Source organism: Zeugodacus cucurbitae, chromosome 5 (genome assembly GCF_028554725.1).
Source record: "Zeugodacus cucurbitae isolate PBARC_wt_2022May chromosome 5, idZeuCucr1.2, whole genome shotgun sequence".
Taxonomy (NCBI): domain Eukaryota; kingdom Metazoa; phylum Arthropoda; class Insecta; order Diptera; family Tephritidae; genus Zeugodacus; species Zeugodacus cucurbitae.
Window position 1 is genome coordinate 18,914,488 of NC_071670.1, and position 13,498 is coordinate 18,927,985.

General features: G+C 33.7%; 2 protein-coding genes across 3 annotated transcripts; both read right to left on the reverse strand.

The window, feature by feature from the left end:
* Pbprp2_0 (general odorant-binding protein 19d) lies at nt 1-1,861 on the reverse strand. The gene is made up of 5 exons (XM_011188939.3): nt 1,729-1,861; nt 680-743; nt 528-616; nt 312-448; nt 1-247 (listed from the first exon to the last, which is right to left on the reverse strand). Exons 1-5 carry the CDS (start codon nt 1,783-1,785, stop codon nt 169-171), a joined length of 426 nt encoding a protein of 141 aa, XP_011187241.2. The 5' UTR covers nt 1,786-1,861; the 3' UTR covers nt 1-168.
* A 1,954-nt stretch (nt 1,862-3,815) lies between these two features.
* Nucleotides 3,816-5,299, reverse strand: Pbprp5_2 (general odorant-binding protein 19d). Of its 2 annotated transcripts, none has more exons than XM_011188940.3 (5): nt 5,140-5,299; nt 4,415-4,484; nt 4,254-4,342; nt 4,055-4,191; nt 3,816-3,974 (listed from the first exon to the last, which is right to left on the reverse strand). In XM_011188940.3, exons 1-5 carry the CDS (start codon nt 5,194-5,196, stop codon nt 3,896-3,898), a joined length of 432 nt encoding a protein of 143 aa, XP_011187242.2. In that variant the 5' UTR covers nt 5,197-5,299; the 3' UTR covers nt 3,816-3,895. The 2 variants fall into 2 exon arrangements, with proteins under 2 accessions (XP_011187242.2, XP_054087251.1); XM_054231276.1 differs by lacking the exon at nt 5,140-5,299 and adding an exon at nt 4,558-5,078.
* Nucleotides 5,300-13,498: the final 8,199 nt, after the last annotated feature.

A 13,498-nucleotide genomic window follows, 5' to 3' on the forward strand; every position in this document is an offset into this window, starting at 1 on the left:
TTCAAGCTTGCTATACTATTTTATTTCTAAACCATTACACCATTTTTACAATTTTAAAACAGAGAGTACAGATAAACAGCCGAACTTAATATTGAGTTAATGAATAATAATTTATAAGCCAAAATCGTTATCGCATATATCCAAGTAAGTTGTCTAGTTGTCTGCACTTTAAACACGTCCCATTTTAAAGCCATTCTCCTTGCCTTTGTCGTGCATGCAGGAGCGATATTCCTCAGCAGCTTCACAACTGCATTTATAGATATTATTAAATTAGCTGAAAATCTTTAAAATTATATACGATAAACACTTACTGATCCTCGTCTACTTCTATGCCTTCGCATGCTTCTACAATTTCTACACCCAAGGCTTGTTGCTCATTATCGCCGCTGGCGATATTTTCCAAAATCTCAATAGCTTTATCTCTATCCATTTTGCCATCACCATTTATCTGATAGAAATAGCAGTAAAAAGCAAAATATGCATGCAATAATTGTATTGTACCTATATTGAAGAAGTACTCAACTCACCAAACCGAATCTTTTCATAACGCATGCATGCAGACACTTCGCCTCCATACTGCCCGCTGATTCGAACTTAAACATCGCCTCAACATCATCTATAATTTATTTCGCAATATAAGTTAAACATGCCGTACTTTAAAATCACGGATCTCATTTACCGTCTGTTGCACCAACTTCTTCCTTACACTCCTCTGCGGCAGCTTTTGCCTCTTCGGAACCGCACTATTTTGAAAGAAAAATAAATTAATTGTATCCTCATATGTACATAGAGTGTATAGACTGGTTTGACTTAAAGCCTAGAGATCCCACCCAAAATAAAAATAGCGTTCTCGAGTAAGGACTTCCGCTCGTTCACTGATCTGTCAATGATCTCTATTGAACTTTCTAATTAAGAAAGTTATATGGAATTTTTCTTAAGTCCTGAAATGAATGTTATCCGTAAATGCATTCACATTATATTAAAAGTTGAGAGTTCACGTTTTAAAGAACACGTCAAGGACAACGAAAACATCTCAATATACAACGGAATAGTGGTGTGAACGCCATCACAAAGATCACGGAATACGTTTAGTGCAGCCGAAAGAAATAATTAGAGTGACTCAATCCTTTCTTTCAGCGGAGGTGGAAGTATGAGACTCAAATAGAAACCGGGTCCCTAACTGGCGTTTGGATGTTCAGCAATCACCATGAGTATACGAAAATACTCAAGTAGGCAAGTGCACTAACCATAGAGTGCAAAAACGGCACTGGAACTCTAGAAAGGCTGGATTGCTTTCCTTACTTGGCAACAATAACTGGGGGACTTGGTATAAAAATGTCAACTTTGACTCACCTACTTGAGGCCGTGTTGGTCCTCCCCATGTGACTCCTTTTTGTTTTCAAATGTTTGAAAGTCGCTCACTCTTGAACAATTTTGATTGAAAGAGGAGATAAAAGCGCTTTTTAAACCTCCAGGAAACGTAATTTTTTAATATTGTAAATTTATAGAAGTTGAAACACATCTGAGTCGAGTACATCCTCATTCTTGTTGATAAAAAAAAGTTATACAATTTCATTGGACCGTGATTCGACAGTTTTTTTAAAGCTTACATACTTCTGATCTTCTTTAGATCGGATATCTGTGGGACACTTTATTAAGACTAATTTTCCAAAGTATACATTAATTCACCAATAACTCTGGATCCTAACTATGACACTTTCCAATTACCTTAGCGTTTGATATGAGCGCCACACACAGAATCAGGCAAATTTTGAGGAGCTTCATTTCTATCAATTCTACACAAAGAATTTTTAAACTAAGAAACTACGACCGTTCAAACTGCGTGACAACAATTCGGATATTGACTTCTTCAGGGCGCTTGCTGCATCTTTATATATTAAAAATCAGGTGACGATCTTAGCAATTAAAAAAATTAAGAACTTGTAAAAAGTAATCAAAGTTGCGTGCAAACTAAAATTATTTTTTTCACATGTATATTTATCAATATATCAATATATATGTATGTATGTTTTTCAGCAATTAAAGTGACATTTACTTGGCGAATTGATTGCACAAATCACTGGTGTTTAACGAGTTGTAGGCAGCTAATTATTAAGGATTTTTTTTTTTATTATATAAACCCAAACGATTACCCACCTCCCGCCCAACCGACGCGTGGGGCGCAATCCGCAAACGAGCGGAATTTGCCGAGTCATGAAAGGCAAGAGTTTTTAAGCGTCGAGATCTCAAACTGCTCAGCTACAGAAAGAAAAATTTCAACAGCTAAGATTTAAAATTTACAAAAACAAAAGGTTAAAAAATGTTTAATGTTACTTATTAAGCGAAGACAATATAGTTTTTTTAATGCTAAAGATCGAATCAGATCGTTTAACTCAAAATTTGTTCTCGAAGATTTTAAAAGTAATGGTCTAAACTGCCTAGATGAACGAAATGGGACATTAAACTTGATATCAGACAAAAGAAAAGAGCTACAAGCAGAACCATTCAGAAGTTTTACTAGAAATATTATACCTAGCATTTCCCTACGACTAGTGAGTGTAGGTAGATTTATAAGTTTTAAGCGACTAGTGTACGGAGGAAGATTCAATCTTGAATCCCAGTGTAAGTGACCTAAAGTAAAAAGTAAAAATTGTTTTTGAACGGACTCTAACTTATCAGAATGGGTATTGTAGCTAGGATTCCATACCACAGAATCACACTCCAATATAGGTTTTACCAATGTTGTAAAAAGAGTTTTAGTAATATACGGATCACTAAATTCTTTAGACCAACGTTTAACAAAGCTAAGAACACATTTAGCTTTTAAAACAATTGAATTTACATGAGAATTAAAATTTAGTATAGGGTCCATAGTAACTCCTAAATCAACAAAGCTAGATACTTGCTCTAAACTGAAGTTATTTATTACATAGGGAGAAGGATCAACAGATCTACGGGAAAAGCACATCGTTTTACATTTTTTAAGATTCAGTGGCATATCATTTATGTGACACCAAGTAACTAAATTATTTAAGTCCGATTGTAACTCAGTTCTATCATTCTAAGAAGTATATGATTTAAAAAGTTTTACATCATCCGCATATAATAAAATGTTTGAAAACTTAATTACGGAAGGTATATCATTAATAAACAATAAGAACAGAATCGGACCGAGATGACTACCTTGTGGAACGCCTGAAGGGACCATAATTGAATCGGATAAAGTGTTATTAAATATAACTTGTTGTTTTCAGTTAGTAAGATATGAGGATACCCAATTAAGAAGTCTTGGTTAAAAACCAAAATAATCCAATTTTTGCAATAGAATAGAGTGGTTTACTCTATCGAATGCTTTACTAAAGTCTGTATAAATAACATCGGTATTCTTATTGTCTCTAAAACCCATTGACACATGGCTTACGGCTTATGGCATGGCTTATTTTCACACAATAAAATGCCATTCAATTAATGCAAGACAATTGAAAAAGGCTGGGAAATTATAGATCAAATTGGAGGTTTATAATTAGTGGTAGGTGACTGTGACAGCTGATTGATGTGTGTTTAAGTGTTGAAGGTGTTTCTTGGTGTGCTATCGGAGTATAATTCTACTTACCTACGATTAGATAGTGTAAGTCATCTCTTTAGTCGGTAGTAGTATTAAAGTACGTAAACAAATGTACACATAACCTCTTTAACTCACTGACTAATTCAGTTGAAGACATCCAGAAGTTATTTCTAAAAAGAACTTCAATATAGTCGAACAAACCCTTGAAACCGCCGGGAGTGGCGTTCATAAATTAATAACAGCTCTCACATTTGTTTATAATTACATTTCATCTTGCATTTTTATATTTATTCAGCATTTTCTTGAAAATAAAAAAACGAATTTGATTTTCTAATGAAGTAACATATGAATGCCTTTGGCTCTCGACCTTTCTATAATGCAGACACGAAAAGCTTCAGAGAACTCACAGCTGCAAATAATTAAAAAAAAAAAAATAATATAGTGCTCAGCAAATAAGTCGCCAAGAAGATTAATGCCACTTTAACATACCCCTCCTTACTTGCCGGGATGTACTTGCATTCGTTATAAACCTCCGTGAGCAACTTCTCTAATTCCGCATTGCTAGCAGTTACCGACTTTATGTAGGCCATAGCTCCAGCTTCGAACGGTTTGTTATTTTTATCCAACTATAATTAAAAACGATAATTCGATTTTAACGTTTCGGAAATGTTACACACTGTATACTCACAATGCCAAGTAGTCTCATGGTGCAGGCATGAAGACACTTAACTTGTTTATTAGTTGCCGGTTCATATTTGAACATTGCAGCCACATCGTCTGAAAGATTAAGTGAAAATTAAGAGATTTTTTTTAATAGCCGATTTTTGAAGTAAATCTGCAAGAACATACCATCACCTGCACCAAGTCGAGCTTTACATTCTTCAACGATTTTCTTCAGTCTCATCGGTAGTTCTTGAGCCTAAATATTATAAAAGAGAATTAATATAACACTCAACAAGAAAATAGCCTTATAAATTATGACTGTTTCATACTTTTAAACCAAATTTGTAAGGTCAACAATACTCTTAAGATCGTACTCACGAACTATCGGGCGTTACCCGAAGATTCGTTTATAGTTGGCCGCTCCTACATTATCATATTTATACTCAAAGAAATGAAGATCTGCTCCGAAATAATTCTCTTTATAATACTTAAGATTCCCAAAGTTAAATTATCAGAGGTTTTAACTCATCGGTGACAACAGATAAGCTTGCGTGGTGCGAATAACTAGAGATCTAAACTTCTAGGTATTACTAGTCGTTTAGAGCTTCACCAAATTCTGTGATACATACGTATGTCCATACTGTCATACATATAATCTATTTGAAACCGATACTAATTCGGATCTCCGAAAAATATAAAATTTCGCAGTTTCACCAACTGTTGGCGAGAAAAAGATTAGACAAATCACGGCGATCGACTAATCAGGTTCAAAACTCAAACTGGAGGATTTCGAATTTTCAGTAAGCGCTTCCAAAACTTCAGGTTTTCCGTTAAAACTTAAAATTATAACATTGCGAACACGATTCATAAAATTCTTCAATCAGATTTTTTGTTTAATATAGTCCTCATACCTCACTATAGGACATGACTAAGCTGCAGATAACCAGGGACACTACGAAGTACTTCATTTTAAACAATTCACACTTTAACTTTTAGAAACCCACAAGTAAAACTAGATCAGACGAAGACGAAATAATCTCTAAATTTATAGCACTACTGCGACGTACTTTTATATCTTGCCCACCGTTCATACTAGCTTTTTAGTGAGTTCAATTCTTAATAAATGAATTTTAATGAGGAAATAATCACATTAAAAACATGGAATATGCATATGTAGGTAGATATTGTTAAGCATGCAAAAAGCTCACGTAGTGCAAAGGCTATAAAATACCCTTAATTTGCTCTTACAGTACCTACACTAATGATAGTTTTGGTCTGATGAAATGAATTGTTCCGGTGTTATAAATACTTTTGATACTCACCTCCAGCTTATATCCAGTTTTATAGCAACAGCTGGTGATGTTCCGAATTTTATTACATCACCTCATTATTCCACCTCCGGAAATAAAAGTTTAAGTTTATAGCATTAGAACTTAGTTTTTCTTATCAACTCATTGATCACTATTCTTTAGTGTTCGACCGATACCCAATTTTTTTCCGAAGCCGATGTCGATTAATCGGCCAGTTGGCAAAGTATCGGCCGATGCCGATACCGATTCTTTCATGAACAAATTTATTAAGTAAACTACAGTTGAACTTCCACAACTCGAACTGCTCTAACTCGAAGTTCTATATAATTCGAACTGAATTGGCAATAGAAGTCAAAATTCATACAAATTACATTCTGTAACTCGGAAGTCTCTCTAACTAGAAATTTTTTTGTGGATTATGGTGATTCGAGTTAGAGAAGTTCCACTGTAGTATAATAACAAAAGAAAAAAAATCAGTTCATATGTAAATATGTAAGTGTTTATTAATTCAATTAATATTCAAAACTAGATAACTTATTTTTATAAAATATACAGTGGCTCACAGCCAAAGTGATGCAACCGTACAGAAATACTAAAGCAAGTATTACTTGAAAACTAAATACATTTTCAAAAAATTTTACACATTATATTTATGCTTTAAAAAAATCGGGTTTTATAGTTATTTTATTTATCTACAACAAAATAAACTACAGTATAATATAGCACCTCACAGCTAAAATAATGCAGTAACAAAACAAAAACAAAATACATTGCAATTTTTTAAAGGTACAATTAAAATTTTAGGTCGACTAGTACTTTGTTTTATGCCTCTTATAACTATAACTGTTTTCATACGTTTCTGCATATATTCTACCAATTAATTTGCATAGTTTGGAGCAATTTTATTCCGTTCTGTTTGCAGGGCGTTTTTAAAGTCGGCTTTATTTCTATTTTGGTATTTTCGCAATGTATCGATGCAAAACTGACCACAGATTCCAAATAAGCCAATTTTACACAACTCCGAATTTATGCTTCCATCTTTGTCTTGTTAGCATCGAAAGTTATCAAAAGTATTTAATTTCGCAGCGTTTTGTAGCAAAATGTTCAAATACACATAGTACAATCAATGAATTCCACATTCCCGACACTAGAAGACGAAATGGATCCACACATCATTACATGCCCTCCACCAATGTTTTACGGTTCTACGTAGACTTTGCGGTTGTAGCTCAGAAATTGCTTTTGTCCATAGTATGGACGCCATACATATCTATTTCTATCCGATCAAAACAGGTTGAAATTACTCTCATCTGCATAAATTACGGTATTCTAGAAGCTTTCAGGCTTATATAACTGTTCGTTTGCAACCTTCAACCTTGCAATTCGAGTTGTAGCATTGATGTATGGTTTATTTCGGGCTGTGCGTCCATTGAAATCAGCTTCTCTGAGCATTCTTCTTGTGGTTTTGGGATGGCAGTTCTACCCAAGGATTTTTTACACTTCGTTGCTTAAGGGGTTATATACAGTAATGTACATATATTTAAGAATATACACAGAAAATTTCATATCGTTTCGGTGAATATTTTCAAAGTTACAAGCAAATGAAAAATTTGAAAAGGCGTTTCAGAGTGCTTGGAAGTACAAGGTCCAAATTTTAAACTCGTTTTTCTCAAAATGGTGTTTTCAAAGTCGGTGACCAACATTACTCGAAAACGGCTAGACCGATTAGTCTCAAATTTTAACACGACCTTCTTAAATATATTTTTTAGTAATTAATCGTAGATTTTTTCTCTCCGATAAATATTTTTATACTCTCGCAACCTGTTGCACAGAGTATCATAGTTTTGTTCACATAACGGTTGTTTGTGTCACCAAGAAATATAAGAGTTAGATATGGGGTTATATATACATAAATGATCAGGATGACGAGTAGATTTGAAATCCGGATGTCTGTCCGTCCGTCTGTCCGTCTGTCCGTGCAAGCGATAACTTGAGTAAAAATTAAGATATCTTAATGAAACTTGGAACACATGTTCCTTGGTACCCTGAGGAGGTTGCTTTTTAAAATTGGCAAAATCGGTCCACTGCCACGCCCACAAAATGGAGGAAACCGAAAACCTATACAGTGTCATAACTAAGCCATAAATAAAGTTATGAAAATGAAATTTGGAACATAGGATCCCATTAGGGAGGGGCACATTTGGATGTAATTTTTTTGGAAAAGTGGGCGTGACCCCGCCCCCAAATAGGTTTTTTGTATATAACTCGCAAACCAATAAAGCTATATAAGCCAAACTTTCTGCAGTCGTTTCTTTTAGCCATTTCCTTATACAGTCCAAAAATGAAAGAAATCGGATAATAACCACGCCCACCTCCCATACAAAGGTTAGGTTGAAAATTACTAAAAGTGGGTTAACTCCCTAACGAAAAACGTCAGAAACACCAAATTTTACATAAGAAAAGGCAGAAGAAAGCTGCACTGAGATTTTTTTACAAAATGGAAAATGGGCGTGGTGTCGCCCACTTATGAGTCAAAAACCATATCTCAAGAACTATTCGACCGATTTCAATGAAATTCTTTACATAACACTTTCTTGACACCCTGATGACACGGGTGGAATATGGGCGAAATCGGTTCACAACTACGTCTACTTCCCATATAACCCAATTTTGAATTCCATCTGATTCGTTCACTTTATAATGTATTCATAAGGAACCAATGAAGCTAGCGGAATAAAACTTTACACAAATACTGTATTTGAGCTGTGACATCACTTGTGGAAAAATTGTCAAAATCGAACCATGACTTTTCAAGGCCCCTGATATCAAACATGAAGAACTCAGTGCCTAAGGTTAATTTTTCACCGAAAATATAGGTAAATCCCTCAGATATTTTAATGTAATTCATTCCCTCTGAATTTTTTTCTTATAACAGTTTCTCTCTGTACCTGAAATGGTAAAAATTGGGTCATAACTTCCCCCAGATCCCATATACCTAATTATAAGTAATATTAAATTAAGTGAGCGTATAGTCTTCGATACGTTGTATCTTGGTGGTGAAAACGAGTGAAATCGGTTTAGGAATTACCTCAGTCCCCATATACTATTTATGATGATTTTCGTTATTTTATTGAACTTTATGCCGAATATATGGGTCGAATTGTGTTGTCTTTATAAAATTACATCAATAAATTGCGAGAGTATAAAATGTTCGGTTACACCCGAACTTAGCCCTTCCTTACTTGTTTTTTTTTATAAACAATTTAAGGCCGAAATTTCGGTGAAAAATCGATTTTTTTTTTTTGAAAAACCGCCATTTTGTCAAAAAATTTTATTTTGCTTATTCCTTCGATTAATTACTAGATTTAACATTATTTTAACGAAATCTGTTTGGTTTTTTAATTTCGGATGATCCAGTTCCGAGATATAGTGGTCACCGCAAAACGTCTTTTTTGAGAGGAGCTCTTGGAGATCAGCTGTAGATCTTTTTCAAATAAATATTTTTACTAGTACTAAGTCTTAAAATACAGTTAAAAGATACCATAATATGTGTATAAATTTTTGGATCAATAAATTAAAAAGTTTTCTCAGAAAACATTCTGGAAAATTCACTTTTTTTCGGCCGTCTAACTATAAACAACTGCACTTGTTGATGTTGATAATGAAAATTTGTCTCAAGAGAAATTTTTAAAAATATACTCTCCCAGTTTTTTTTTCCAATAGCAACAAGGGTTTTTATACGAGTGGCATTATGAAATTATCTTCAAAATCTCAACAAGTTGTTGAACAAAATGGATGAAATAATGTAAAACAAAAATAATGAAGTTCTTTATACTAGACTTAATATTAACATCGTGATGAATGATTGGTTCAGGCAAATATGAATCAAACTGTTTTATAAGGTGGTATTTTAGGCTCTTAAGAAATCAATCGGTTAAGGATCGGCCAAATATAGCTGTTTAAAACAAGCTGATTTCAAATACCTCTTACCGCGGGTCGGGGAAAATATTGAAACACCATGCTTGAGTGAGAACTATTTCATTCTTTATATGTATAATAATAAAAAACTAAATATATTAATGCGTACTGAAAGTGATGCCCTTTGGCACATGTTCATTTTTGAACGATGGCCGATACTGGCAGATGCCGATGCCAAGGCCGATTAATCGGTCGGACTCTACTACTCTTATTAACAAAGCAAAGACCAAATGAATTTTAGCATTGAACTAGTTACGTACTATCCAGTTATATTGGATTAGACGCCGGATATTATTTTTTTTTAAATCGTCTATAAGCAAAGATAGATAGAGATAGATAAATAGATAGATAGAAGAGCCTCATTTGAAAAATTGGCACTATCATAAATCAGACTTTCAGCAAACCCATTCTAATTTTAAAGTTTAAGCGGTACAAACTTACTCAATGAGTTATTATTTATTTTTTTTATTATTTATTTTTTAATTTTAGTCTATCTAATAGGAAATATCTCAATCAATACTTATTTGCGCTTCCTTTTGCCTTAATTACCGCTCTAATCCTTACTGGTATAGACGAAATGGCGAGTATTCCGACCTCCATGTCATCATACCACCTATTCAAAAGGATGAGATGCATGTTTTTTGGTTCCTAGGCTTCTGTGCGGCTAACTGTATCTACATAATCGCCCACAGATTTTCGATCGGGATTAAATCGGGGCTGTTCCCAGGCCACGTCAACTGAAGGCATAAAATCGCGTACGTTCAAAAAAATAACAAGGAAGGTGGTCAAAATTCTGAATGCGATTAATAACAGGTAGTAGAGTTAAAAAAAAAAAAACACTTACGATGTTGAACCTGTGACTTGGGTCAGAATCGTCCTGGAACATTTTGTCGTTTTAGTTCTGATACAGATCTTCGATGCAGGGTATCAAATTGGCTGCTTCTTTTTTATATAGGGGGGTATGTTGATAACTTCACGATATTGAAAGAAACAAAGTAGAAATCCAAGTATAAATCCAAAATAGCAGATAAGTTTATCTTAGCTGTTTTTAAGGAATATACAGGCATATTCTTGAAATCGCGCGATTTGAATTCGGATTCGAAATTACAATTCGTACGATTATGTTTTAGGTGTTCAGCAATTCGTGCGACTTCATTTGACAGTTTGACAAAACAAATAAAAGAGAATTTGTTTGTCCAAAATATTAACTTATTTGAAATTAAACAGTTTTTGTTAAAGAAACAATGTTTTTTATGGTCATTTTTTTGTTGTGAACTATATTATTAAGGTAAAAAAAATAAAAATTGAAAGGCCATTCTAATCCCCTGTCTGCATCGGATTCCACGTGAGTTTTGCTAAAACGTTTCTACTTTTCGACTTGAGATGATGATACTTTTGTTTCAGGTTTGTTTCCAGATGTGGGTTAAGTAAGCATGCATTTTCAGATGCCTATTTTGTCTAAGCAACCCGAAACTGTCATTATCAAAAGACTTGAGAACATAATTGAAGAAAAAGGTATCATACCAATTCACCAATTCGGTTTTAGGACTCAACATTCCACAATCGATCAAGTACATCGCATAACGAACATAATAGAAGATGCGATGGAAAATAAATTGATTTGCACAGCTGTGTTTCTAGACGTATCTCAGGCATTCGATAGAGTATGGCACCATGGTTTATTTTATAAATTAAGACGTTTCTTACCACAATATCTAACTGACTTACTTGAATCTTACTTGAGCAACCGCTACTTCAGAATCAAGCAGGGACAATTGTATACCACATTGCAACCAATAAAAACAGGAGTACCCCAAGGTAGTATCCTGGGACCACTTTTATATATTTTCTTCACTTCCGACATGCCTACGCCGACAAACTGTACAATTGCCACATTTGCTGATGATACCTGCATCATAACGACAGGCAAAAGCGAAGTGGAAACGGCCAACAGAATGCAATCCGCAATTAACGAAATAGTGGAATGGACACGGAGATGGTGAATTACTTTAAACGAGACGAAATCAATACACGTAAACTACACGAACAAAAGTGCTAGATATATTCCTTTACATATTGGTAATGTGGTAGTCCCATACTCCACCTCTGCGAAATATCTAGGCATAACGCTAGATGCAAAGCTGAAATGGAAAGAGCACATACAAAAAAAAGTTGCAGAACTAAATCTAAGATATAGCAAAAGAAGCTGGTTAATCGGTAACAAATCGCAGCTAACAACATCAAATATATATAATATATCATTATATATTATATATATTATATATATAATCAAACGTTGAAACCTATTTGGACATACGGAATTCAACTGTGGGGATGCCCTGCACCGATATACATTCAAGCGATACAACGGTTCCAAAATAAAGTCCTACGCAAATTTGTAAATGCCCCGTGGTATATACGTAATTCAGACCTGCACCGTGATCTTCATATAAAAATGGTCCGAGAAGTTATTCACGAGACGGCATTGAAACATTCAGCGAGATTGCAAAATCATGTAAACGCAAAAGCCGGACGACTAGGAGAGATTAGAAATAGCAGGCGTCGACTAAAGCGAACAACATTCTACGAACTTATACGAAAATAAAAAGTATTAAACGGAATATTTAGTTTCTGAAAAAAAAAACGCTTATATTGTATTTATCTTTTAAAATTAGAAAAATATTGCTTGTTAGTACAATTTTGTTTTGTTTCACTAGTTACAATCATATGAAATGTAAAAATATATCTAATTACGTTTCAATAAAAAAAAAATAATAAAAAAAAAAATTCAGAAATCAAAATCATAACTTTGAGAAAAGAAACGTCCGCGCCTAATTTAATAAAATTGGCCTCAAGTCTTAGGTGTCCATCTACTTGAGAAATAGAGTTTTGAGATAAACGCGTTTAAAGTTTTACATTAATACTGACTTGGTCTTATAGGCGGAGCTTCAAAAGGGTATGTATATCTCTTAGAATACTAGTCGGACTGATTTGATATTTTTGGATAATATTTTAAACATATTGTACTTTTAATAAGGCAAACATTTTTTTTTTTTTCAAATTAAAAAATTTTGAAACCCACCTAAACCCTTAAGTAACATCCAATTCTTGGAACAACCGATATAAACATTTTTTTTAATGTTTTACAGTCAACCTGATTCTTAACTGGCAATACGACCCTTAACTTAATGCATGATGCTTTTTAGATATGTATATTTAAAGATTTGCAGAGCATATGATTGTTGAGAAATAAATTCTAACAACTTAAAAACGCTAACTTGTATATTCTAAGTCACTCACTACGAGTTTGTAATTACCTTCGTTAAAGCAAGTGCATTTACTTGTTTGTAGGTGATACTGTTAGTCGTTGCACTTAAATGTCAATAATAGTAGTATGAAAACTTGAACTCAAAAAGTTGCATCCGCAATTAAAGTGCTATAAAAAGAGCGATAAATTTATAATTAATTTTATATACTTTTTTGTAGTTACTTTATTAAATTATCGTACACTAAAATGTATGAGTACAGGGGTTATTATCGCAGTAGTAGACTAATTGATATGATAGAAATACAAAAAAGAACCCTTGAACATGCTTTCCTATATCTTTCTTGGTCTGTCCAACATTCGCTTGGAGATTTGAAATTACCTGGTGAGAGGCGATCACATTTAGAAGAAAAGTTTTTGCAAAAATATTTCTTTAATATTTTAATAGTTAAATATTAATTATCCGAAACGAGCTCTACAGTACTTTTATCTAGGCGTCCCCAAAGTGATGGGGAGGAACAAGTAGATGTTTTTTCTGTTCAGTGGTAAGGAACAAATTATTTTTATCAAATTCATCTCGCAGATAGTCGAGGAAACTAGCTGCTTTAATAGTGTCAGGTTGCAGTCAATTTTGGCAATTAGCATCAGTCAATCATTACAAGGTTGACAGTTCATTTCTCCCTTATTGTACGAAATATTGCGTATTACACATTGCAC

Bases quoted from the DNA above. Each gene is read 5' to 3' on its own strand.
- Pbprp2_0 (XM_011188939.3), bottom strand. From the start codon at position 1,785: ATGAAGCTCCTCAAAATTTGCCTGATTCTGTGTGTGGCGCTCATATCA. The intron at 744-1,728 runs GTAATTGGAAAG...CTTTCAAAATAG, and splicing joins CGCTCATATCAAACGCTAAG to TGCGGTTCCGAAGAGGCAAA. The intron at 449-527 runs GTGAGTTGAGTA...TATTTCTATCAG, and splicing joins TTATGAAAAGATTCGGTTTG to ATAAATGGTGATGGCAAAAT.
- Pbprp5_2 (XM_011188940.3), bottom strand. From the start codon at position 5,196: ATGAAGTACTTCGTAGTGTCCCTGGTTATCTGCAGCTTAGTCATGTCC. The intron at 4,485-5,139 runs GTATGAGGACTA...TATAATATTTAG, and splicing joins TAGTCATGTCCTATAGTGAG to GCTCAAGAACTACCGATGAG. The intron at 3,975-4,054 runs GTATGTTAAAGT...AATTATTTGCAG, and splicing joins ATCCCGGCAAGTAAGGAGGG to CTGTGAGTTCTCTGAAGCTT.